The sequence below is a fragment of the Corvus moneduloides genome, chromosome 1, assembly GCF_009650955.1.
Source record: "Corvus moneduloides isolate bCorMon1 chromosome 1, bCorMon1.pri, whole genome shotgun sequence".
NCBI classification, from domain to species: Eukaryota; Metazoa; Chordata; class Aves; order Passeriformes; family Corvidae; genus Corvus; species Corvus moneduloides.
Window position 1 is genome coordinate 21,599,436 of NC_045476.1, and position 26,201 is coordinate 21,625,636.

At 35.9% G+C, this 26,201-nt stretch overlaps 1 protein-coding gene across 12 annotated transcripts in view; it reads left to right on the forward strand.

The window, feature by feature from the left end:
• Positions 1-26,201, forward strand: part of NEBL (nebulette) — a 256,681-nt gene that overhangs the window by 200,492 nt on the left and 29,988 nt on the right. For 8 of the 12 annotated variants that reach the window (XM_032101558.1, XM_032101583.1, XM_032101589.1 and 5 more), the window contains 14 exons: positions 1,445-1,552; positions 2,511-2,621; positions 5,350-5,460; positions 7,224-7,334; positions 7,984-8,094; positions 8,347-8,457; positions 8,978-9,082; positions 12,217-12,309; positions 15,468-15,560; positions 15,945-16,037; positions 17,949-18,041; positions 20,299-20,403; positions 21,521-21,692; positions 25,701-25,793. In XM_032101558.1, the coding sequence (XP_031957449.1) occupies positions 1,445-1,552; positions 2,511-2,621; positions 5,350-5,460; positions 7,224-7,334; positions 7,984-8,094; positions 8,347-8,457; positions 8,978-9,082; positions 12,217-12,309; positions 15,468-15,560; positions 15,945-16,037; positions 17,949-18,041; positions 20,299-20,403; positions 21,521-21,692; positions 25,701-25,793 (1,510 nt within the window). Of the gene's footprint in view, positions 1-1,444; positions 1,553-2,510; positions 2,622-5,349; positions 5,461-7,223; positions 7,335-7,983; positions 8,095-8,346; positions 8,458-8,977; positions 9,083-12,216; positions 12,310-15,467; positions 15,561-15,944; positions 16,038-17,948; positions 18,042-20,298; positions 20,404-21,520; positions 21,693-25,700; positions 25,794-26,201 lie in introns of those variants that run through there. The other 4 variants (XM_032101552.1, XM_032101615.1, XM_032101622.1 and 1 more) reach the window with 3 other exon arrangements.

The window sequence follows — 26,201 nt, forward strand, 5'->3', positions numbered from 1 at the left end:
GTAAATAATGATGTTTATTTTCTATTGAACATAAGCATTTGACTTTTAGATTAGCAAGACAAGCATTTTCTCTAGGAATGTACAAAAGTTATTTTTTTATCATATCCTTTTTTTTTTTAAAAAATTTCATCACAACATTTTAAATTCAAATTTGACAGAACTCCCCTGCTGGTAGGACTAAAATATAGTTTCTTCTGTTCTTTTTCTTTCATATTATTTTAAATAGTATTTAAGTTCCAAAATCTTCTGGATTTTGTCTGTAAAAACATTCTTGGAAATTTTTTGTTTCAGTATGATATAAGAAATCATTTAAGCAAAGCAAGTGTTTCTATCATTTCAGCCCAGACACTGCTGAAATTCATCTCAAAGAAAATGCAGTGCTTCAAAGTCAGGTATACAGAACCACAAACACACACATCTTGCAAAGAGAAAAATGCAGCATTTTAACAGTGATTAATTCATGCACAAAACCACATGATAGATTGCAGTGATGTACAGTGCATATTCAATCAGAAGCACCCCATGAGGAAAGAGGAGAGTGTTTTTGCGGGACCCAAGCCTAATGCAGAGGCCTGACAGGGAAAGAGAAATTCAGACATCACTCTTTTTGAAGAGACATAGAAATTAAAACTACATTACTCATTATAAATGTAATATTTTGGTTTGTAGCTATTCGCTTTCCTTTAAGGCTGGTATAGACTATTCCATCATGCCCCACCACTGACTGATGGAAGTAAATAATGTGTTTGCCAGTCTTAATCAAAAGTGTGAATGAATGAGTTCAGAAGGCTTCTCCAGGTTTCCAAACAAAGTATATTTGCTTTTTGAGTTAGCATAAAGGCATAAATTGATGTCTTAACCCTGTGTCCTTCATTGTGATTTTAGCTCTAAGGTCACGGTCCCCGGTAACTGTGAGGGGAGTGTTGGTGCATGACTGAACCCTACCAAGGCAGTAGTTTTCCTTCCCTTCTCCCTCCCACAGGTACAAACAAAAGTACATTTGAGAATGGTGCTCCTGAGCCTGAAACAAAGACCTGTGGGGTCTGGCTGTGAAACAGATTTTGTTGTTACAGTAAATGTGTTGTTTTATGGAAACAGAGCAGGGGATCCTATTAAAAAACTGCCAGCTCTTCAGACATAGGTCATTTGGCCAAACACATGCAATTAGTTTAAGGATTGTGATTGATGCTCCTCATTCCTGCTGTCTTCAAAGTTCACAATTTCTAGGTCTGAATTTTGTTGGAAAGGAATAAATGACTCCAAAAAAATATTACCTTATCTAATGGTCCTATTTCTCCAACAGGTTAAGTTTGGGAGGAGTCTTCAAAGTCAAAACATCTAAGGACTATGGCTAAGACAGGATTTGTTTCTTACCAAGGCAAACAATCATATATCAATATCATATTCTCTCAGCTGTTAACAGACTTTATTTTAATTTTCCTAGGTCAAGTACAAAGAAAATTATGAAAAATCTAAAGGCAGATCAATGCTGGAATTTGTGGATACACCAATGTATCAAGTTTCAAAGGAGGCTCAAAAGATGCAAAGTGAGGTAAGTAAAACTGTGTTTTTGAAGAAGTAAAATTTAAATCAACAGAGAGGTTAACAGACATCTTATACTCAGGTTAAGAAAATATACGAAGCAGAGAGTAAATTGATGATATGGTAGAATTATACTGAGTAGTTATCTCTGCTATTCTGTAGCTCAGTTCTTTCTGTGAATTTTCTTTTTTCTCAAAATGCCATGGGTGCTAACAGACAGAGGTTGTATATCTCATAATTTAATTGAGAAGAAGCTCAAGTGGTCATCTAGATCAGAGATTAATAATTTTTAAAAATTTTCCCTTGAATTCCATCTTTAGGGAGGGATGATTCTCATGTGGGAGCAAGTGAAACCACAAAACCCAGTCCAACCCCATGATTTAACTGAAACGTGCTGTCCAGCCTGGGAAACTCATCAAGGAGGAAGGACTCTTCCCAGGCTCCAGAACAGCACTGGCTGTCCTATATCAGCCCACGTTTTTCTAACTTTTCTAAAAAAAAGACTTCAAATGGTGGAGATTTTGTGACCTCCCAGACAATCTAGTCCAGCGCTTTACCATCCATCCTGGGCGAGATGGATGCACCTGTGTCCCCATGCTGTAGTTTGATTCCATTAGTTTTGCTGTGTCATGGAAAACAGATGATCTCAGCCTCTTGGTAAAAACTTTAATGAGTTTCAAGCCATTACCTTGTGTGCCATTTGTCTTCTCTTTTCTCTACCAAGCAAACTGTTTCTTTCATAGATCAGGTTCAACATTCTCTTTGGACATACTGTATGCATATTTTTGTCTAGATCGTGTCTGTTTGTATAAATAATCTAGATAATGAAATGCATAATGAAGTTGCTTATTAGTGTGAAATCTAATTTATGGCAGGGCTCATTTCTGGGTCTATTTACAATGTCTTTTCTGAAATATGCTTGGAATTGCATATATATGTACCACTAATTGTTGGTTTTGCTACAACAGAAAATGTATCGCAAAGATTTTGAAGAAGGGATCAAGGGAAGACCCTCACTGGATTTAGACAAGACCCCGGAGTTCTTGCATATAAAAGAAGTCACTAATCTTCTGAAAGAGGTACAGGATTTTTATTCTTTTTTCTGTTGTTAAGGTGTAAATGAGTAATAAGCAAGATCACTACAAGCTGCTGAGTGCTAAATAATTTAAAATTTTCTTGGTAGCTAAATACAAGTCACTTCATGAGTAAAAATTGCTTCACATCATTTTGGATTCTGAATAGTACTGTAGTAGGGCAATTATAAAGCTTAGCACACCTGAACCAGAATATCAGTTTTCTTTTCAGATAGATAAAGGGGTGGAAGGAAAGATTTCCATTGGTGTCCAGATGGCAGTTTTTCCCTTGGAGTAATTATTTCACGTTTAAGGTAGCCTGTTGGGGTTATATGGATGCCTTGAACTGCATGGAGTCACTTATAACTAACTTAATTTAAAAAATTATCTATCATACATGTTATGGATAAAAATAAAGAAGACCAAAATTCCTTAATATACCTGGGATATTACATAAGTGCTTTAAGTCCATTTTGTTAGAAGGCACAGGTTTTCTGTATGCCCACTGTTTCTTTAAGATCTGTGAAATATTCTTCAGTTGTATGTGTCACTACAAATGAAATAGTTTTTTTCTGTAACTGAGAATCCTTCTACCTTTAGTATTTTTATATTGTTATTTAAAACTGGTTTCATGTTAGGTTTTGAGTATTGTTTGGCTCTGTGGATTATGGTTACTATTTGACCAAATTTAGAAGAGTTAGAACTGCTAGAAGAGAAGAGCAGAGCTGCTAGATATCTTGTCTTTGAATCTGGGAGCCAGCGATACCTTGTTTGTTCTTAGGGTATTAAGCATTGATTTTTTTTTTTTTTTTTTTTTTTTTTTTTTGCCAAAACAAGTAAAGCATGTTAGAATTAAAACCCCTTGAACTTTGTTCCTTTCTTTATTCTTTATACAGCTTATTCCAGTCTTTGCTAGATCTCATATGGATAAAGAAAATAATTTCTTTTAAGATATTTCTTTATTATTCATCCTCTAATAAATTATTCTGGTAAGCTTGAGTGTCAGGTAGGCAAATATCAAACTTGGTCTATTTTGTGCAGTGGCATTCTGTGGTCCATCTCATATATGCCTTCTTGCTAGGGAAAAATGCAAATCATGCTGTCATTTATTTCAGTTAGTCTTTCTGCTTGCTGAATGCCCAAAGAACCGGGTACTGTATGCATAGTTGTAACATGTGCTCTACATGTTCATCTCTGAAATTTTGATGTAGCTCCTCTCCTTAGTGCATTATTAAGATAGAGAACTAATTCTGACCTCCTCAAGTTTTATGCCTCCTCATTTAGGGAGTAAACCATGCCTATAAGTCAAAGGGGAAGAAGATGAGAAAATGGAAATGGTATTTCCATTAATGCATAACTGCCCGAACTTCCTATGATTTTATATCCATATTCAAGGAACATATTCCAAACCCAAAGATTACCTAGGTCAAATCAATTATTATCTTTCATGATTCAGAAAAATTATGCATTTGTTCATAGTCAAGGATGTAGCTCAGTGTTTTACCATAAAGGTTCATAATAAACTTTGAATAGATACTGCATGAAACAACAAGAAAGATGTGGAATTACTTAAAAATGAATTAGCTGTTCAATTACATTTTTTTTTTAACCCAAATGTCAGCTGCGTTCCAGCTTGTTCTGTTCTCCCACCATAGAGAATTTTGCAAATACTTCACATTTTGTAACAATACAAACTTTCTTCTCTGGACCACATTCACAACTCCTTCAGAAGAGATGGCTGAATTAAATAGTTTTGAGTTAAATAGTTCTAAACTAGAAGAAATGGTTTCCTGCTTGGTGTAGGACATGTTTCTGATGATCAAGAGAAACTTCTTTAAAAATATCTGGTTCTCTTTTATTTAAATAAAGAGCTTATAAAGAGATAAAGGTGCTCACTGCTGCGCATGAAATTTAATATGTAATTAGGAGTATTAATTCATGCCTATGTAAATACTTCTGATAAATATTTTGTGCAATGTTCTTCTAATTTCATTGCTTAAAAAAGCCTAACCCTCATCCGGAGATGGGAAGAATAATTAAAAATCCTTACAAAACTTAAAGATCTTGAACTTCAATAGGTTTACAACAGCTCTCTAGGAGCTGGGAAGAGCAAAAAGAACCGAATGTCTGCGAGCAGGTTCTAGTGTGCTTTGAATTTTATACTGAACATTTGAGTACTCTAGAGACTGCAGTTGCTGAATGTTGATAGGTCATATCAGTTCAGTGTCTAGGAGGCACAGGAGTGATATGGTAGGAATATTGCTTCTACATTTTAATTTATCAAGAGGTTTTTTTAACAGGTCCTAGTATGGTGTTTAGGGAATCCATCCTGATTGGGATACCCTTAATGGAATAGAGGTAAAAACTGCAGCACAGCAAATACTGGGCTGCAGAAAGAAAATGCTACTGCAGTTAAAATGTCTGTCCAGAGAGAGTCAAGGCCCCTAAACAGTGTGCTAGTGCTGTATAGGGCACAGCTGGTTTTCCAGAGCACAACAAAATAGATGACGACATTAAAATCTTTTCGCTTTTTCAACATTGTTCTGTTTGATTTCACAATTTCCAATTCTATTTTAAGTCTGAAATCTGTACTTCAGCTAATTCATATTTCATAGAAATTTCAAAGAGACTCTTCAGATGTTTAATAAGTGGCATTTCTTTTCAAGATCTTACACAAAGTAAGAAGTGGTGAAATCTCTCTCTCTTTTTTTTTTTTTTTTTTTGTAATCCTTAGAAAGAGTACCGAAAAGATTTGGAAGAAGGGATGAAGGGAAAAGGAATGACAGTGTTTGAAGATACACCAGATTTGATTAGAGTGAAAAATGCAGCTCAGATACTAAATGAGGTATGTTATGCTAGTCAAGGTTATTAATATCACAGAAGGTTCACTTTATGTTAAACTCAAAAGATTGCTTTTTTTTTCCTTCTTTTTTTTACATAATCTACAAGGAAGTGTGTAAGTATTGAAACTAAGGCTATTTCTGTTTTGCTTGAAAAATATAGTAAAGCTCTGTATAAAAAACAACTTAGGACAAATAATTCAGATTTTTGGGCAATTAGAAAGTCAGTGGAGATTGTTAGTGGGGTCAACAGACCCAGCATTTAGAGCTGTGCTCTGCTGACCACAGAGGCTTCCTCAGCACATGAGTTCGTGTGGACTTCCAGAGATCCAAGGCTGTCTCTGGGAAGAAACAGCGGGGCTGGAGGGTGTAGGGAGGGAAGAGGGAAGGCAAAGCTCCTGCTGCACGTTACGCATTTGGGGAATAATTTCAGAATTTTACATATATATATATATATATAATATTGTTTTATTTTATATTAATTTTGTATTTCTTTATTATATATTATATATATGTTTATTTGCTTGCACACACACACACACACACATATATCCATAAAAAACAGAGGGAATGCCATGGATAGGGCCAATCTGACCACTGTAAAGAAGTAAGGGAATATATAACTGTAACTCCCAGGATTATCTTTTCCTGGGTGTTTTACCCAACATGAAGCTCAGAGGAAACATCTGTCATCCCACCTTTAGCAGACAGGAATTGAGGCATGATGTATTCCTACAGGTTAATTTACAATTCTTGCAAAAAAATGTGGTTTGTGAAGTAGAGAGTTGTTTTATCACATTTATTTCCATATCAGAGTGAGACAGATGAAAGACTGAAAATCCTTTTTCTCTACTTCTTGTAAGTTATCAGACCGTTGTATCGAATAGAAACATATTTTCCTCCTTTTTTCTAATTAATGTACAACCTAAAAATAATTTACAAACAAGAATAGTAAGGGGCATTTTAAAATTATATGTATTTACTTTGAAAAAAAGTTTTCCACAGGCGGAGATGAACTAGAACAGAAAAAAGGATGATTACTACCAAAGTAGTAGAAATAGCAGTGGCTGAGAATATTTTTCTACAAAAAAAAGTACAACTATTGTATACAATATTTCCATATTACTTTTTAATATAATTTGCTGATGAACAAGGAACATATCCTTGCTTGGATAAGCTGAAGATGAAATATTAATTTTGTTTTCAGGTTATTGCTTATTTATAATTTATGTTGTGAGGAAAAAGCAGCAATCACGGATGAGGACTGCCACTTGCCTAATGGCTATGGTTCAGGAAAGACCTATTAAATGAATAAATTACAACTTCTTGATCTGGAAGTTCACTGGAAGCAATTCTGTATGGTATTAAATTTCTAACATGTAGTCTTGTCATAAATAAAATATTTTCTTAAAAGTGAGATGTGTTTCAATTAGGCTGGCACCAAGTACCAACTTACTACACCATGTTCTGCAGAGCTAAAGTTCCTCTTTACTTTAGAGGATAATTGTAGCAAGCTGCATGGGCTGATTTCCTCTCACCCTCTGCTACATTAAAAATTCGTTCTCAGTGGTTTGTACATTCAGTGAATATCTTCTAAAAGTTTTCCTCCTGTAGTTTGTTATGTGTTTTTCCTGACAACAGCTTACCAAGAGTCTTGAAAATTGTGACTCTTGAGAGTTTTGATTGACTCTAAATCCTAAATTTCAATGTCTTGTAGAAAAAAATCTCTGGATGCTGTGAATATAATGTATAAATTCTATCTTCACAGAGGCAATACAAGAAAGACTTGGAAAATGAAATTAAAGGGAAGGGCATGGAAGTTGGTCCAGATACACCGGAGATAAGACGAGCCAAGAAAGCTTCTGAAATTGCAAGCATGGTCAGTCCCATTCCTGGGACGAGCTTTCCATATGACAGAATGCAACAAATTATTGTGATTGAGAATTCCAGGTGGTGACCAATCTAGGCAGTACTGAAAACACAGATTTCTCCAAATAGCTAATTGAGCTGCAAAGAGTTGGACATTGCATAATCAGTGTAAGGGGGGAAAGTTAAGCTTCCCAGAACTTAGACCTTCCTATCACCTTCTGCAGGTTGTGCTTGTTCCTCATGAGCCATGTCTGGCCAAGGGTGTCTTTGGTCACTGTGGGCCCTGCTGCTTTTAGGTCTAAATAGCTCCTTACTTAGGGCCAAATGATAGAGTTAGAGAGATGCTAAAGCATTATGACATCAGTCTTGCAAAGCACAGCAGAGGGAGAAATTCTCATCTACGTGTCTGACTGTGGCTGCCAAAACTGCCGAGACAGGTAGATGTGAAAGGCTACATCAGATTTGAAGTGAGCAGTCTGTTAAAAGGGTTTTTTAACCCATCAGCAACTACAGCTATCTCATGGATAGATTCTACAAAACTAGTTCTCTTGAATCATTCGTTATTTGGTGGTTTATGAGTGCTGGTCAGTGAAATCGTACAGATTAAATTTGATAATTTGGCTGTCAGCCGTGAGTATTTCCAATGCTATTATTTTCAGAAAGAATACAAGAAAGACTTGGAGAATGAAATTAAAGGAAAGGGAATGGAAGTGGGTACGGATACCCTTGATATACAGCGAGCCAAAAAAGCTTCTGAAATTGTCAGCCAGGTGAGTACAGAATTAATTGCTTTAAGATTACTTTGAAAGTAAAACACAATGAGATGTTAAAAATATAAAATCTTCTTGAACGTTCTTAAGCTAAACAAAGCAAGCAGTGCACAATAAAAATATTAAATTAAAGAAATGGAAGAATTTATTTTTATAGTCTGACCAGTACTATCAGAATAGCTTTGAAGACAGCATGTACAGAGAGTTGCAGTATTAGTTATGGTTTTTATTTCCCCTTTATTTTTTCTTCAGAAAGAATATAAAAAGGATCTGGAGACTGAAATTAGAGGAAAAGGGATGCAAGTTGGTCCATATACTCCAGAAATTCAACGGGCCAAAAGGGCGTCAGAAATAGCAAGCCAGGTAGACATAGTCAAAAGTTGAATGTTTTAATTCTCTGTAACAATGAGTGCTTGACATACATTGCTCAAAATACTACTTCTCTAGCTCTGCAGAGGCTTTCATACCTGTACTAGATTAATTTACATGCAGTAAAATGTCTTAACTGCCTGATTCTTATTTGTATTTAGGCCTGTTACACCATGTAAATTGAATTTCATTATTTACATCTATTAGGCAGTTCTTTTCTCGTTACCTAATTACCTAATGTTACATTACATATATTCTGACAGTGAGGAGAAAATATATATGAGGATATATTAAGTATGAAGATATGTTATATATGAGGATATATTATGTATATGTATATGAGATCTATTTTAGTGTGGGGGACAGACAATGATAACAGTATGGTGGAGAAGAGAGGTTTAAGTAAATACTTGACAGACTGGATGAGGAGGCTCATTAGCAATAAGCATCTTTTGTGCAATTTTGTGCGGTTTGGAGCCCAAAAAGCATAGCCATTTAAAAATTATTTTTTCAGAAAATGTACAAAGATGAAGCGGAGAAGATGCTCTGTTACTATTCTTCTGTCCCAGACACTCCTGAGATGGAAAGGATAAGAAGTACTCAGAAAAACATCAGTTCAGTGAGTAACAGTGCTTCTCTCTTTGCTTGTAACTTTTCAGATATTTTTTAGTTTAAATAGGGTCTCTTGTGCCACAGCATAAAATAGGGAACTTATGAGTAAAAGTCCTTTGAACCATTTGCATAATTTTCCTGGCAAAAGCTGTATCACTCATTTCTTTCAGTAAAAAAAATACCCAGCTTTTCTAGGTGTGGCACTGTTATTTTGAATTTCTAAACCACTTATATCACCTTGCCAAACCACGGTTATTTTTAAATGAAGATTTTTTTCTTTTTCCATCAAGCCCCAGGAAGTACTTTATTTAAAAGGGAAAAAACCAAAAACCTAAGGCTTCTTACTGTACATATAAGATTTTTCATCTGTTTTCTATCATATGTTCTGAGCATCAAGATTGGGGTATAAAATTAGAACAGATCAGATTTCATAAATATATATATATAATGATTTTATATTACACTGGGTTTATTTTTAAATTTTCTGCTAGACTTAAGTTTCAGTTTATCCCTAAATATAAATTATGAGCTTAGATTTCTAAAATTGCCCAGTTTGGGATGTATTAAGTTCCACTTCCTTTTTGGGCCCATTAGTGCTGCTGTTTGTAATTCTGCCTTTGCTTGTAATATAACAGAGAAGAGGAGTAAATCTGGCCTCCAGAACAAAAGGCCAGTCAGTGGCTGTTTTGTATGGCAGACTAAGTAATACTAATGAAGCCAATGATTTGAGAGAAAGGAATATAAGATACTTAAATATGTTTAGTATTATCTGACACACATGTTCTTTAACTTAGAGATATCCTCAGCTTCTCCAGCTCTCAGAAGTACGAACTCAGTTAGTTTCTCCTGGAGGTGTTTGCCTGCAGCTCCCCTGTGCAGCTGAGGCTTCTGCAGGCGAGCAAGAGCCTGTGGGGAGGGCAGAGGAGATACCTCCGAGCCTGCTCTAGGCTGTGGTCACTCCTGTAACATCTCCAGCCATTACCTGCCCTTTTTCTTCCTTTGAATGAGGACAGCCAAAAGCTACATCTTTCTAGTAGGAGCTCTTGACAGGCCCACTGGCCCAATTTTGCTTCCTGTCATCTGCTGGCTCCTGGTTTTGAATGGTGCTCTGCAGCATAGTGTGACAGTGATTATCACCATTTCTCATGTCACTGGTGTCCTAACAGCCTAGGCTGAAACTCCCTGGAACAGAGGGATATAAGCTAGCCTCTGGGATCTGCTTTCCACCCTGCTTGACAGCTTTTGATGAAGTCTTCAAGTAGGTCAGTGGCTCTGGCAGTGCGGACTCACTAACAGTTAGGTACCAGGCTTAATTAAGATAGGTATCACTACTTAATTAAGCCATGACAAGCCTCTGATGCATCTGAACCCCTTGCAACCCTGTAGGCCAGTCTGAGCTTTCAGTGCCAAGACTGACAATTATCCTCTTTGTTAGTGTTCTAGATAGTAAGAAATAAAATGTTTTGTCTTTGACAAATCACCATTTGTATTTGCTTTCTTTTGCGATTGTCCTGTTTCTGTTTGTGATCTGGATCCTCCAGATGTAGGAAAGCAGTTTACAGCTGTGATTGAACTATCATTTTTTCTTCTTTCTCTGTGTTTTAATCTTTCATCCTTCTGTGCAGTTTAGATTACAAAGGTAAGTTCTTACTGAGTCAAGATACAGCTGGAAGCAGTATAAAAAAAAATGACCACTGATAGTCTTCTGATTTTTGGATTTTTGTCTTTTGGATTTTTCTGCCTTAATGGACAAAAAAAACCAACTTGCTCTGCAGATAAGATTGTTGCTGCTTTTAGCTCACTAGCTCACTTGGCAGATGATTTATAATAGGATATTTACTTCACAGTCATTTCTTTCATAGAAAAATCCTGTCTCCAACATATTTTACCAATCCTTCCTTGGTAGAGGAGAAAAGTGTATTGTAGATCGACCCACAATATAAATCTTTCTAACTGACATGGTGCAGAGCAGTTTTCAAGTCCTTACTCATAAACTGTCTCTGTTCTCACACGGTAAAACAAAATTCTAGATTGTTAAAGGTTTTCTGAATATTTAAAAAATTAGTTGCCGACATTCACTCTCCTCTAGAATATTTGGCAGTAGTATTCACCCCAGGCTATGGAGGACTTCAAGGAAGTAGGAGAAATTAATCAGGAATGATGTTTTTATTGTTTAAGGTTTGTTGATAGGAAAAGTTAAATAAATCTTGGTTTAAGAAAGGCAGAAATACTAAATGGTAAAGATTAATTTTATTAACTCCAAGACCAGACTTGTTTTTTACACTAACTGACTGGAAATACTTACCAAAATGGCAACAGATGTGACACCAAATACTGAAAATCAAGTAAAACTTCTTGAGGAGTTTTTCAGCATGAACTTGTGCTCCATGGTTATTTAAATTATAACCAGGCTTGGAATCTGTGGAGCAGTTATTTACTGTCTCTTTCAGTAACTTCAAATGATTGATTCTACTGATGGGCTTTGTGTTTATCATTTACTGAAACAATTGAAATAGAGAGGAGTATTGTATAAACAGCATGTGTATCTTTTAAGAAGTGATTTTTGTTTTTAGATGCAGTCCTCAGCTTTCTGGCTTGAACCTAGGAGTCAAAAATTGTATGACTTGGATTGTAGCTCTGGTTGTTGTTATTTTTCCATGAATATTTCAAATTTTTAGCTTGTTAACTTAGAAATAATAGTAATGTCTGTTCATTTCTCACAGTATTTTAAGATCTGAAGACTAAAAAAAACCAAATCAAATCCTGCATGTATATGCACCTTCAATTACATTGAAATGAATGAAATTACTCAAGCATAAAGTTACATTTATAAAACCTTATAGATTGTTATCGAAATTTTAATATTTTTTCCAAATTTAAATATGTCATTGCAAATACTTAAAAATACTGAGGTCAGTCTAAAGGATGAGAATATACTATCTGGCTTACAGTTGAAAACAAACAGTGTAATCATAGTTATTGATAATTAGTCTGATTTATGAAAAGTTGAAGTATTTTCTTTCTTAGCAAGATTTATAGTCAGACCAATTTGATGTTTGGAAAATTGCCTAGTCCTTTATGAGAAATAGCATTTGCATTGCTAACAGTCTCATAATTATCTTCTCTTTTGGGGAAATGAAGGTGTTTTACAAGGAGGAAGTAGGAGCTGGCACAGCTGTAAAAGACACTCCAGAGATTGAAAGAGTAAAGAAAAATCAACAGAATATTAGCTCGGTGAGTGCTATTAACATAAGTTATTCTTATGTGAATAAATGGTGGACAAAATGGGTTTTTTTTTCATCTAGTTTCCTAAAAACTTCTTCATTTTCATATCACACATCTTATTCAAATAGTTGTCCACTGGATTTTGGATATAGAGCTCTATTCTAGCACAGCTAGAACTCCTGTCTGCTGAAGCACTTCTGTGTCCAGAGGTGGAGTTTCTAATTGAAACATTATGAAAAATAAGAAAATATTTTAACTAAATACTTGAGGGAATTTTTTGTCTTTCAAGAGTGAGAAATATGAGATGTATTCTCCTGTATGACAGACTGAACAGCAGTTGTATTTGCAGGTTCGAAAAATACCATGTGACGAAAAAGAAAATCTGTAACTTTCTTTTAGAGACTGCATGTATTGCATAGGATTTGATACAGTTTGCACTTCAAGAAGAGAAAAATTATGTCCAGACTTGAACTATGTGAAAAGATGGAGAGTTGGTGCCTCTTTACATGTTGGTGACAAGTTGATCTGTGGATCTGATGAGATTGGTTCTGAATTGATGTTGTTTAGCTATGGATGCCCAATTTCTTTCGCACTTTAATAGGCAAATAAAAATAAAATATCAGCATGACTGTTTTCTTCAAATAGAACATTCTCTTCTGATAAATATGTGGCAAAACTTGGAAAAAACCAGAAAAGTGACTGCCCAGCAAGAAAACCCTTGCAATTGCATTGTTCACTTCTTTGTTATATTTGATGGGGACTCTTCTGGGGCCATTTTTATGTTTGTGACATGACTTCTCTAATGACTAGATTTTTTAAAAAAGTAAAATTTGAAAATAATGTATAGACATGACTCTATGTTGTGTTTAAATATTAGTTAAAATATTAATTAGGGACTCTGGACACCTATTCTCATAGAATTTCATTGTTAAGTGAATAGTGTTAATTATCCCTCTAAAGTAAGGTCAGGTAGAGAATTTCCAAAAAATGTAGAAAAGCTCTTATTTTCCTTGGAATGTTTTTCTGCTCTGTCCATCACTTTTCATCTTGTCATTTTGAGTCACAGTACAAGCTATCATGTGTCCTAAATCCTTAAAAAATTGGATAGTAAGTAGTTGAAACCTCCTGGTTGGGGGAAGTTGTTGGTTTGCTTGATTTGAGGATGAGGGGTTCTTTTTTGTTTGTTTGTTTGGGTTTTTTGTTGTTGTTTTGCTTTTAAATTTCCAGTTACCATAGAATTTTATTTCAAGAGTAGTCACACAGTCACACAGACACTTATTAGAAGTCTTACTCTAATGTTTTTTCACAATACCTTTCAATGTGAAATGGAAAAATAGTGTGCACTGTTCTTGCTGTTTTAGAAATCCTAAATAGTGGTGAAGAGGGAGAAATGAAAGGTTGATCAGTATGCTAGTAAACACATTTGAACAAAAACATACCAAGGGAAGTACAAAATGCATTAGTGGTGTAGTGGTATGACGTGAGTAGCATGGCCTTTACCTTGCTAGTCTTCGTGTAGAGTTAATGTTTTACAAAAGGTATTTTATTACCTCTATTTGTACTTGAAATTACTTGGGTCTTGTATAATATTTATTAGAGGTGTAGAATGCCAAATTTAAAGGCAATGTACAATAATGTTTCAAATTATATGTCAGTGAGAGGGAAATTATATTGTTCAATAAGAGGGAAATTGTATTGTGTAATTTACAGGAGTCCCAAAGGAAGGGTAAATTACACTAATTTTGAATCCATTAGATTTAAATATTTTACACGTATTTTTAAATTTAGCCAAAAGAACTTGGGACAGCTTTAAAACTATTTTCTGAGCTAAATGAAACTGTGGAATGAGAAGCAAATTTGCACCAGGGCACCAAAATAACACTTACTGGACAACCAACCACACAAAAAAGTCCATTGAGTCATGTTCTGAAAGTGATCAGATTCTTCCAGGTTACATATGTAGGAGACAAACATCAGAATGGTGTTTTTGAAGCCTAAAATAAAAGGTAGTGACAGCCAAGGAGGTTGAGCTCATCTCACCTGTTGTGATGATTGGTTTGGAAGAAACCAAGATCTCACGGAACTTTCAAAGCAAGCAACGGACCCATGGACTGTAGATGAATCTGAACTGAGAAGCTACAAACAACTAAGGACTTTTAAAAAACTTGTGTATTTTGAGGGGCAGGCAGGGTTGGACACAGCACTGGGAAGAAGCAGGACTTTGGGAGAAGATTCTATTTGTGTTTTTGTTAGTGTGAAATCTGTGAGGAAAGCCCTGTGGTATGTCACTCAATACCACAAAGCTGGGGTCTGATTAAAATTCAAGCAACAGACATTTTAAGGATGAGTAGCACTGCCAATTCTTAAACTTACCTAATAGTCTCTATTAAAAACCCCTTTTTTCCAGTGCTTTAGTATTTTTGCCAGTCCTACACTGTCTGGACTGAAATTTTCCATTCCTGGTCTGTACTTTGGGCTGGTTTGGTTTTATTTATTTATAAATTTCAGTCAAAGCAGCTTCCAAGTATGAGCTTAGAGAAGAACAAGTTGTTTTGTCTGTGCTATGAAATTGGGCACCCTCCAGAAGTACCATGTCTTGGAGAAGAGAGTTGAAAATGTTAGAAAAAAACCCAGCAAATATCTGACAACACCTGCAAAGGCATCAACAATCCAGACAACTGCATTTTCACCTGTTTGTCTGCATGTGTTTTTGGAGAACTTCAGTGAGACTTTGAAGTCATCCACCTTTTCAAGAACACCTAAAAGGCTTGGTTTCTGAAATGGACTAGTAGACTTATCCATAGCAAGATAATAGAAGGACCAAGTCATTGTCAAAGTGGTGTGGATCTCCAAGTAGTATATGCAGCATCCCAATTATCACGAAAATAGCCACAATCCCATGTGATGTATATTCCCACTGTAAGAGTTTTAGTACAATAGAATTGTTAATTGCACTCTCTTCTGCATTGCATCAAACAAGATGCATTAGAGACCCTAGCAGACTGTTTCAGAAATTAAATATAAGTGTTCATTTTCAGACCAATGGTGTTTGTCGATGTGGTCTAGCTGTGCAGTATGTGTAAGGGAGAGAGTATAAAGTGATGTGTTTTAGTGCCTGTCTCTCTCTTCTTTAAGTTTCTAATTTTTTTGTAATATCTATTGTGCAGATTAAATACAAGGAAGAAATTCAGCGTGCAACAGCTATTTCTGATCCACCCGAACTAAGGAGAGTTAAGGAAAACCAGAAGAATATTAGCAATGTGTGCTCCATTTTCATTGCTTGCACACTTCTCTCCGCTGTATTAAATGTGTCTTGGTGAATATGTCTGTGGTGTTTGTGCTAGTTTCTGTTTGTTCACAAAGACCATTTTAATCAATTAATGGTAAAATGATAATTCCTTAGCATTGCACTTTGATTAATAACAATGAGAGTGAATTATTCCCGTTGAAATAACAGTTGTCTGTGTTTGAAATAGAAGAACTGAAAAAGGGTGAGTAGTAAGTATTGTGTGGAAAATGGGATTGGTTATTAAGGAATGGTACTTTCCATCCAAATGCAATGTGCTCTTTAGTGATGTCTAGCACAGTTGTGTATTTCTATTACTTTGAAATCTCTGTCGTAATATCTTCTGGCATGTTTCTAGGTTCAGTACAAAGAACAGCTCTGCAAAGCTACACCTGTGAGTGTCACCCCTGAGATGGAAAGAGTCAAGAGGAATCAAGAGAATGTCAGCATGGGAAGTTGCTATCCTTTAATCCTTTGTATAATTTTTGGGTGCACAAGATGAGTACAAAGTTCTGCTTTCTGAAACTGTGCCTTTTCTTTAGTTGCGGGAAACAAATGTATTGAATTGGAATTCAAGTAAAGGCATGACTCAAAACCCCTCTTTTAGGAAGCAATTGTGAAAAGACATTGCTTAGTTTGGGAAATGGCAGATGAAGCATCACGTGTTGTGTTAAAGAAATGCCTGCAATGCTTTGAGATGTTATTCTCTTCCTTGGATATTTGCAGGAAATCTTGACCAATTTTTTTCCTTTTTTTTTAACCAGAATATCTGTTTCCAGTTTTATTTTTTCTCTGCTTGTTAAAAAATTAGCTACAGTTGTGCTCAAACTTCTACTCTCTTACCTGTCTTCTTCTGGCTCCTCAGTAACCTTCCCATCAGAATTTAGTATTTAGTGGCTGACATAACCATTGGAAAGTCATATGATTTGCCAGAGCACAGAGAAGAAGGCAAGGACTGGAGCACGCTACTGCCTTCCTGCATTGATGAAGATGATGTTAATGAGACCTTGAGAGAACAGGCACTCTCCTCACTGAGAGCTGCCAGTGTGTCCCTGGGGTGCTTTCTGCTGCATTCACCAAAATTTTGAGTCACAATTTTCAAGAATTCTGTCCCTCTAACTCAACTTCTGGATTATTGTTGATATATCTAGCTTTACTAAAATGTATTCTGTTCAAAAAAACCTGTTTTCCCAAGTGATTCAAGCCTGTATAGTTTTCCTACTCACTTTGTCGTTTACTTTTCACCAGTTTTTGTGTTGTGCAAATTTCACCGGAAAGCTTAAATTCTTTTCAAGTCACTGGAACAGCTCTGAGTGAAGATTCTTTAACTTCAGCCATTTCTAGAAATATTAATTCTTGAATAGTCATTTTACCTTTATAAATGTTAGTTTTCAAGTTTAATCTATTTGAAAGTTTACCATCATTTTTGTAAGACATTAATTTTTCAATTTGGACAGACCAAAATTGTGTTGTGCTGGAAGATAATTGCTTAAGCAATTACTGCCACTGTGGACTGCAGAATTATGAGCGTAATATATCTGCACAGTTAACCTTATCACTTAAGCCTGAGAGCTTATTTTTTTATGGAAGAATTTATTTTGCATAAAACTATATGAATTGGCATAAATTTTTTGCCAGAATCTGTTACTAAATATTTACCATATCTGACTTCCCAGCGTGTGGGGCCAGAGTTAACTTAGATTGGTTGCTCTGTGAAGGCCACATCCTGTTCTCTATATGCTTTAGATCCTGATCCATTGAGTGTGCATTTGGTTAATGCATTAAGTGTATTTTGTTGCAAAATGATAAAGGTGATATTCCTGCAGTACATTTAGATAAATGCATGGTGAAATTAGGCTGGATTCAATTGGCAGTTGTCTGATGTACTGCACCCTCTGTGTTTAATCACCTTTGAATATGTAATATATAAAATTTAGAACACAGAGGGAGACATTATGGAGTTTCTGTGTCTTGACAAATATATATTTGCAGTGCACCTTGCTGAAATTCAGTTTTTCATGTGCTCTGCTTGCCTTTACTGCATTATTTGTGGCTTAACCCCATTCCGAATATGACATATTTCTCTGTACAGCCAAGGATCAGTCTGGTAAATGTCAAGATATTGTGTGCATATGTGGGTATATATCCACAGAAATGCATTAATAAACACCCTGCACAGAAAAAAATTTCAAGGTTATGTTTCAAAAATCAAGTTTTATAAACATTAATAAACTTCAGATGCATTTTAGCTTCTCAGTTGTTTCCTGGATGACCTTTCAAGTCATGCATTTTTATATAAAACAATGAGATATTGCTATAGTTGAAATAATATGAATATATACTTTATTCTGTTAAATAATAGGTTCACTACAGAGAGCAGCCTGGCAAAGCTACTGCTGTGAGTGTCACTCCTGAGATAGAGAGAGTCAGAAAGAATCAAGATAATATCAGCTCGGCAAGTTGTTTGAATCTTTTTGTCATTCAGATTTCAGTCATTGTAGAAATATAAACATGGATATGCTTTTCCTTTTACATTTGATGTGTCAAAGAAATCCAACTTTATCATTCACTGAAGAGATACTGGTTTTATTCTTTGAGGACATGCACTGCACATATGTGCAACAAACACATTCAGGGCTGCCTGATTTTTCTTGCAAAAAAAATAAGTGGTTGTGTTGGTGCCAGTATTTTTCAAGGAGAGAGTCAGTAGGGGTCAGTCATTCTTTCAAGAATTTTTGTCCCTTGTTACCAAATTAGAGTTGCTAGATTGCAGGAGTGAATTGCAGTAAAGAATAAAGGAAATGAGAATTTAACCTCAGGGCAAATGTCTTTTTTTTTTTTTTTTGAGATTCAAAGCATGGAAGTGTCCACCTATGTTAGAGCTGAGTAGTTCTTAATAGGTCCCATTGCTAAATACTGAAGAGTAAGATAATATATCTTTTTGGCTTTTATGTTAATAAAATATAATTGCTACTGCAGTGGTGTAAGAAGCAGGGGACAATTCTATTAAGGAGCAAGGAAGAAGGGCAAAAAGCATGGTGAAGTAAAGGATAAGACCAGTTATGTTGCAGTCTGTCCTCAGCACTGAAAAAACATCAGTGGCAAAGTTGCTTCAGATGGTAAATAGAAGAGGTTTCATGCAGAACCACTGTGTCAATGTGGCAGGAGAGAATTACAAGTAATGAACACTTTAGAACTGAGAGTAGGAGTGAAAAGTAGCTTGGATTTGTCAGGGAATATGTCTAAGGACAAAGGAACAGAAGCTGACATTGTAACTACATATATCTTAATGATGATCTTAAAATGCTCATGAATATTTACCAAAGTCAATTATTTTTGAGGTGCGTAGTTGAAAATAAGAGGAAAACTTCACAACAATTCTAGACTTTAAGTAATTTTTTAATTTGTGAAAATGAAATGTGTTTTGCCAAGCGACTCCTTCACTTTGTTTCTCAAGATTTACAGGGATAAATACCCCTCTGTGTTAATGAGCAAGATGAAAATCAACCTATGTTGGCTGTAATTATTCTGTCCAGAAAATGCCTTATATTCAAAAGCATATGTAGCTGAATCTATTTTCTAAGAGAATTTACTGATTAATTTAGAAGGGTTTGAAGAACATGCAGTACCGTATATTTTTGTTTCTCTGTACATTACTTCAAGCTTACCTATGAAACACAGACACCAAGATATATATTTTCATGTCTGCTCTCTTAGCCAATATGTAATCTTAAGGAGGGTTAGACAGTTTCAATACATGGTTTCTGTCATCACAAATGCATGTTGAAATAGATTTGCACAACTCATCTGAGAGGTAATACTTGGAGTGTGAATACAGAGGTAAATTTAAAATATTTACTAACACAGTGCACAGGTTACGGTGCGATGTAGGAGCTAAGAGAGGCCATTGGTAGAAGAATTCAACAAGACAGAAGAAACTGTAAGAGTACTCATTCCAGAACCAATAAGTAGGACTTTCACTATTTTAGAGTTTTGAGTGAGGTTTTTTTTCCTTCTTACTTTTAACAGACAATTAACCTTACATCTTTACTAGTCTGTAAAATGTCACAAAATAAGCTAATCAGAAGAAATGTGATGGGAGAGATTCTGTACTTACTGATGCACAAAACCCAGAGCCCAAATGTTCATTTTGGAAACAGAATATTCAGATTCTTCCCAGACATGTGGCTTTGTGCTACTAATAAAGACTAGCTATTGAATAGGAGTAAGAAAGCTTCCAAAGGATAAGAATTGAATTCCTTGAGGTTCTCAGGTAATCCCAACCTGGAAGCAGACTGAGAACAGACTCTGTGTCTGTCTGGGTAATAAGATGGTAGCTTATCATCAGCTATACAAATTGGTTTTAAGGATATTCTAAGTCACTGAGGTGTTTTCTTATTATTTATCTTATTTATCAGTTGATAAATGAATTATTTCATTTATGTAATTTAAACAGTCACAAATTTCAGCTTTTAATTAAATACTTTCTTTTGAGTAAGTGATTGATGGAATAAATGTGGCTTTTGGCCCTACCAATATAGTAGCTCATCTGTGTCCTCACTGTGAAATAATTTACTAGCACATGAGTGTAAAGAAAGAAGAGAACTGCTTGTCATTGTGCTTTGGAATGGGTACTGTTGCATGCTGTGATTCTCACCATCCTTTCTCCTGTAAACAAGCAATTCACCTGTGCTGTTGTTGCTGTTTTGCAGGTCAAGTACAGCAGTGATCAGAGGCAGATGAAAGGTAGACGTAGTGTGCTTCTAGACACACCTGAGCTAAGGCATGTCAAAGAAACACAAAACAACATCTCAATGGTAGGGTACTTTCTTCCTATAACTAGAGCATACTAAGGAACGGCACTTGACTTCCACTGGACTTTGCCTTCCATTAATATAGGTAACTAATGAAACTCTCTCCTCAGGTATGGAAGGAATATTTTCTTCTTACGCCTGTAGAGGGAGTGTTTGCTAACTGCATAGGAGTGTAATGAACATTTTCAAAATACTAATAAACAGTTTTCTAACAGTTACATGTCTGTTCTTTTGGTTTTGTTTTTTCTTTAAAAATGTACACAGATCATTTGAGCATCACAATTTCACTGGATTAGGTGACACACTTCACCTGTGCCTGTGCATGTTCCTGGTTTCTGTGTGACTTTGGTTCTTGGAATGAGTTGTTTTGTGTGCATTGGCTTGTGTGAGAATGTTTGTCAATTTAATTCATTGATGATTAAGTTATTTATGATGTAAATATGCATAATCAGCAGTACTACCTTTATAACTCTTACTAATGCTGGGGTTTTGTTCCAACACTCGGTGCTGTAACAGTTTCTATTCTAATGTCCTTTTTTCTAATATATTTTTTTAAAGCAGACAGTTTAGAATAACTGTTGTTCTTTCTAAAAACCTATTTTAAAAGCCAGCTGTCATATGATAAAATGAAAGAGCAAAAGATACATTTTGTATGATACTGTGCATGTAGTGAAAATTATCAGTGAATGAAAATGCTTTAGTTCTTTAGAACTACTGCTGCTGGAACACTTTTACAGACAGGTGTAGTTGTCTGCATCTCTAGACAGCTATCCTATGCTAGAGAAGAAGGGAATGGACCGGATGGCCTCCTGAGGTCAGGGTTGTTTTGTGTACTGTGTGGTAGTAAGATGATACTTTGCTGCTTAAGCTAGTGCCTAATTCAGTGTGAATGGAAAAGAAATGCAAAATTGATAATAAAATTTCAGAAAATCAAGTTAAGGTGATAGAAAAGACTTGGCTGACCATGCAGCCTATCTCATGTGTAAAGCAATTTTGTTATGGTGCCAAGTCAAAGAATGTAAGTGCCTCAAAAACCAAACATGTATGCATTCTTGCTTAGAATAATTATTTGCTGTCAATTGCAACCTGGGGAAAAATGTAACTCTTCTTGTTTTCCTAGGTAAAATATCATGAAGATTTTGAGAAGACAAAGGGCAGAGGCTTCACCCCAGTGGTAGATGATCCTATAACAGAGCGTGTACGAAAAAACACCCAAATTGTGAGTGATGCAGCATATAAAGGTGTGCATCCACATATCGTTGAAATGGATAGAAGACCTGGAATAATTGTTGGTAAGCTGTTAAATATTGTTGTTATTGAAAGCACTGTGGTGAAGATAAAAGCCCCTGTTTGTGTTCTCCAGATTTCATTTTCTCTTTTTTCTCAGCATGAAACTTATGGCTGAACTAGTGGTTCCATGTCAGCTTCTGGTGAAGTAATAATGGGAGATTATAATTTGCTCTGTAATTAAAAAGAAAAAAAAAGAAAAGGATAGTTTTTGCTATTAGTTTAAATTTGATTATTGGCTCTATAGGGAAGGTCAAAATATCTGCAATAATCTTAATTTTGCACAGAAGAAAGATGATTCAACCTGGGATTCTGGAAGATTTCAGTGTTCAAATGTTGCAGGTCAGTTTGAGATTTCCCCTTCTGTCAGTCAGTAATTTCTCCAGATGTGCACATATCTATTTACCTCTTGTTTCAGAATTTCACACGGCTTTAGAAATATCTCAATCTGTAATTCATCACTAACTCATTAGATCCCCAATAAGCTAAGCACCAGTGTTCAGAAGGGATGTTCTGAAGGATGGTCCAAGATAAGGATTGGTGTTCAAGGGATAGAATACAGATGAGATTTATATGTAAAGACAAGGTATTGCATTAAGATATTATTTGACATAATCATAATGAATTCTATTTAAAAATTGAAGTGGATATTTGAAATTGTTTAAAAGTCAACAAGTCTGCTGTGGCAAAGGAAATGGTAACCTTTTTTCTTTTCTCATTTCTTTTTCTTTTGGTGTGTTCCTTTTCTGTTTTTCTGTGCTTTACAACCATGTAGACCCCAGAGGATCTGCGTACAAAACCTCATACTGAGATAGCGCTCTAAAATTCTGCATACACAGTGATAACAGCGAGGATGACTTTTAAGTTTGCCTCTCAAAAACCAGAGAAATTGCAGGTGTAATGGACTAATTGGTGGGTCACAAAGGCCATCCTCCCGCCTAAAGCAAGGTTAACTATATAATTCCTGGCAGATGCTTTTTCAGTCTTTTCCTTAAAGTCTCCAAATGAGTCTCTCCCACACAAGGAAGTATATTTCTTTCCTTTTTTTTGCCATCCTTTATGTGTCTGTAGCTACAGCCTTGTATGAGAAAGGATTCCTCAAAAGTGTGTGTTTAGAGAGCTCTGCCTGGGACAGCTGCTGATGATCTTCTATCACTACCCACTTTCATTGTTAGATGTGGTGCAGCCAAAGAAAAAGAGAAAGGCTCCTGTAAAATTGCAGTGTGATGTTCAGTTTGCAATATGCTGCTTAGTGCACACTAGAAACCTCCTGCTCTGTGCTGCATTGCATGTGAGCAGTAGCCCTGTGTAAGGACCATGTGTGCAGTCCCTTGTTCAGCCGCTGAAGCCTTGCTAGCACAAACAGATTGGCATTAAGGACATCCCTGAGATAGATTCTTGAGCTGTAAGAAGTGAAATATTAGTACTATTTATCACCTAATAATACTCCGGTATCAAAACACTCAGAAATTCTTAATTTCCCATACCTTTCAAACACCAAAAATTGTACAACTATTTAAAGGAAAAAGGCCATGACAAACCTTAAATATTTCAGCTAAATTTTTTTGAGTAAAATTGCAATTATAATATCTACTTGTTTAAAAAGAAGCAATGAGCTCCCTGCTCATGAAATGTCCTTGGCAGCTCAAAAAAAATTTGCAAACTGAAAAACATACTTATGACTCTTGTGGGTATTTTTTGTCATTTTTGTAAATTACGAAAAGTGTGTCAAAATCTCTCTTTTTTTTAATGTATTATTGGTGAAGCTGTAACTACTTTTTCAAATGCTAAAATTAATGACTCTTCCTTGGCAAATAGACACTAGTTTTAACCCTACTAAGCCGTTCTAAACCCATCAAGATAAATTGATGTGAGCGAGCTTTGGATCTGTTACTAAAGAGGAACCACAATTCTCACATGAATATAAGGATATTTTAACTTGGCAAAAGTTACCAGGGAGTTAAAATTGATTTGTGTTATAAATTGCCAAGATTCTGATTCTATGTATGTTAGTTCAGATTACAAAGATGGATAAAATCAGTACAAATCAATGGCTGTTGCATTTGTGCTGCCATGAAGCCATACTTCTATTTTTACTTATTAAGGCATGATCAAACAGGACAAGTTGGGCGTTCACCAATTCCCCTACCACTTCTCATGCCTGTCAGTACTTTTTGTAGGTGCATAATTTATCACCACTAGGACTAACACATAGTTTGTCAAAAGATTTTGTGTTGGCTTTAATTTATCTTGGCATGAAGGAGTTAGCTCTATGCCTCACCTTATGGGAATTGTGGTAGATAATGTATAATGTACATACACTGAATGTATTCTAATGCCATGGGATTTATTTTGTTAGCTCTGTCTGTTCTTTCCATTGCATCTAGGCTATTAATAATTTGAAACATGAAAAATTTGGGGTCCTTACAGTCCCACTTTACCTACCAACCCATTATTTAGCTTGGTACCTCTCAAACCAGCAAAAGAACAAAGTTGGGAAGACAAGTTTTTTTTCCTGCTTGCAATACATGCAGTAAATCTTGCAGCCAGGTCTGCCCAAGAAGAAACTCCCTAGGAAAATTGAGTGATCTGGTAGATTTGTGCTTTGACTGATTATATTTTACATAAATGTTTTATTTGAAACAGATTTGAAGAGATTAAAAGATTATTTTAGTTTAGGCATATCAGATAACAGAATCATTTAGATTGGAAAAGAACTATAGGATCATCATATGCAACCATTAACCCAGGACTGCCAGGCCCACTACAAAACCATGTCCCCACATATTATGTCAACACATCTTTCAAATACCTCCAGGGATGGTAACTCAACCAATTCCCTGAGCAGCCAGTTCCAGTGCTTGACAACCTTTTCAGTGAAGAATCTTTTCCTAGTATCCAATATATAAACCTCCCCTGGCACAACCTGGGGCCATTTTCTCACATCCTGTCACTTGTTACCTGGGAGAAGAGACATATGCCCACCTCACTACCACCTCCTTTCAGGTATTTGTAGAGAGTGATAAGGTGACCCTGAGCCTCCTTTTCTCCAGGCTAAACACCCGCAGCTCCCTCAGCTGCTCCTCATCAGACTTGTGCTCCAGACCCTTCCCCAGCTCCAGTGCCCTTCTCTGGACTTGCTCCAGGACCTCAATATCTTTCCTGAATTGAGGGGCCCAAAACTGAACCAGGATTTGAGGTGTGGCCTCACCAGTGCTGAGTACAGGGGGAGAATCACTGCCCTGGTCCTGCTGGCCACACTATTGCTGATACAGACCAGAATGTCGTTGGCCTCCTTGGCCACCTGGGCACTCACTGGCACGGAGAATTACTTGTTAAATTCAAGACTGGGCTTCATTTTACCCTGCGGTAGCTGTGTACAATGCAGAGTTCTACAGCTGAAATCGTCACCTTAGTCCTTTCGGTATTAATTAAGAATGACGGATCCTTTTGAGTTTACATGAATTAAGCAATTAGTAGAAATTTATTTTGGATGAGATGAGCTATGCCCCTAACTTGTCTTCTTAGGCTGACATGATCTCTCCTGTATGCAAAGGAGAGTCAGTCAGCTGTGGAGCTGTGTACTGCCAGCTGTCGGCTATAGGGATATATACTGCAGCATCCCCACACAGTAAGGATGCTGCTGGTGAATTGGGGAAATAACCTTGTAGCTCTGATGATTTCGGTTCTGCTACTAGAAGAGAGCTCTAATATGTGATACTTAACTGGTTTCCATTTATTTAGACTTAAGAATGTACTATGGTCATGTTTAGAAAATGCAAAAAATTTGGAAGCAAAAGTCTCCTTAAAATAATGTCAGTGCTTAAAGTGAATACACTAAGTTCTTTTAAGCAGGAAATTAATGCTTTCTGATCTCTTCAGGTGAATATCTAGATATTTTGGTTAATTTCTAGGTGAAGGAAATTGATTGCTGATTGTTAAAGCTCATTTCTTTCATGCTTTTACTTCCTTTGATGTTTGTCTGTCTTATAACTTCTGTGCTTTGGAAAAAGATCTTAAAGTTTGGCGCACAGATCCTGGCTCCATCTTCGACATTGATCCTCTGGAGGACAATATTCAGTCTAGGAGTCTGCATATGCTTTCTGGTATTACTTATATCCTGACTTTTCCCTAATTCAGCTCTTTATGTTTATGAAACTAAGATGATACTGTAAATTTTCAGGCCAATATGCCAGTCATATGTTTTATAAGCATACTTTCATATATATTTATAACTAGTAGTTTAAAAGCATTGTTTTATAGGAACTTCAGCCATAATCACATGTGCAGATAAGAAATAGTGAAATAAATCTTACCCTAAACAACTTATTCATGCCACTTACAAGTAGCCATTTAAAAAGCATTGACCTACTTTGTCCTTGCTATAAGTAGAATTTTCAAATAGTTGGATCTTATAAAATTTCAGAGTTATAGAAAGTGGCCTATTTATGAAATTGATTTCTTTTCCATGCACATTTTGCCTATATGGCACATGATATTATGCTTTGTTCTAT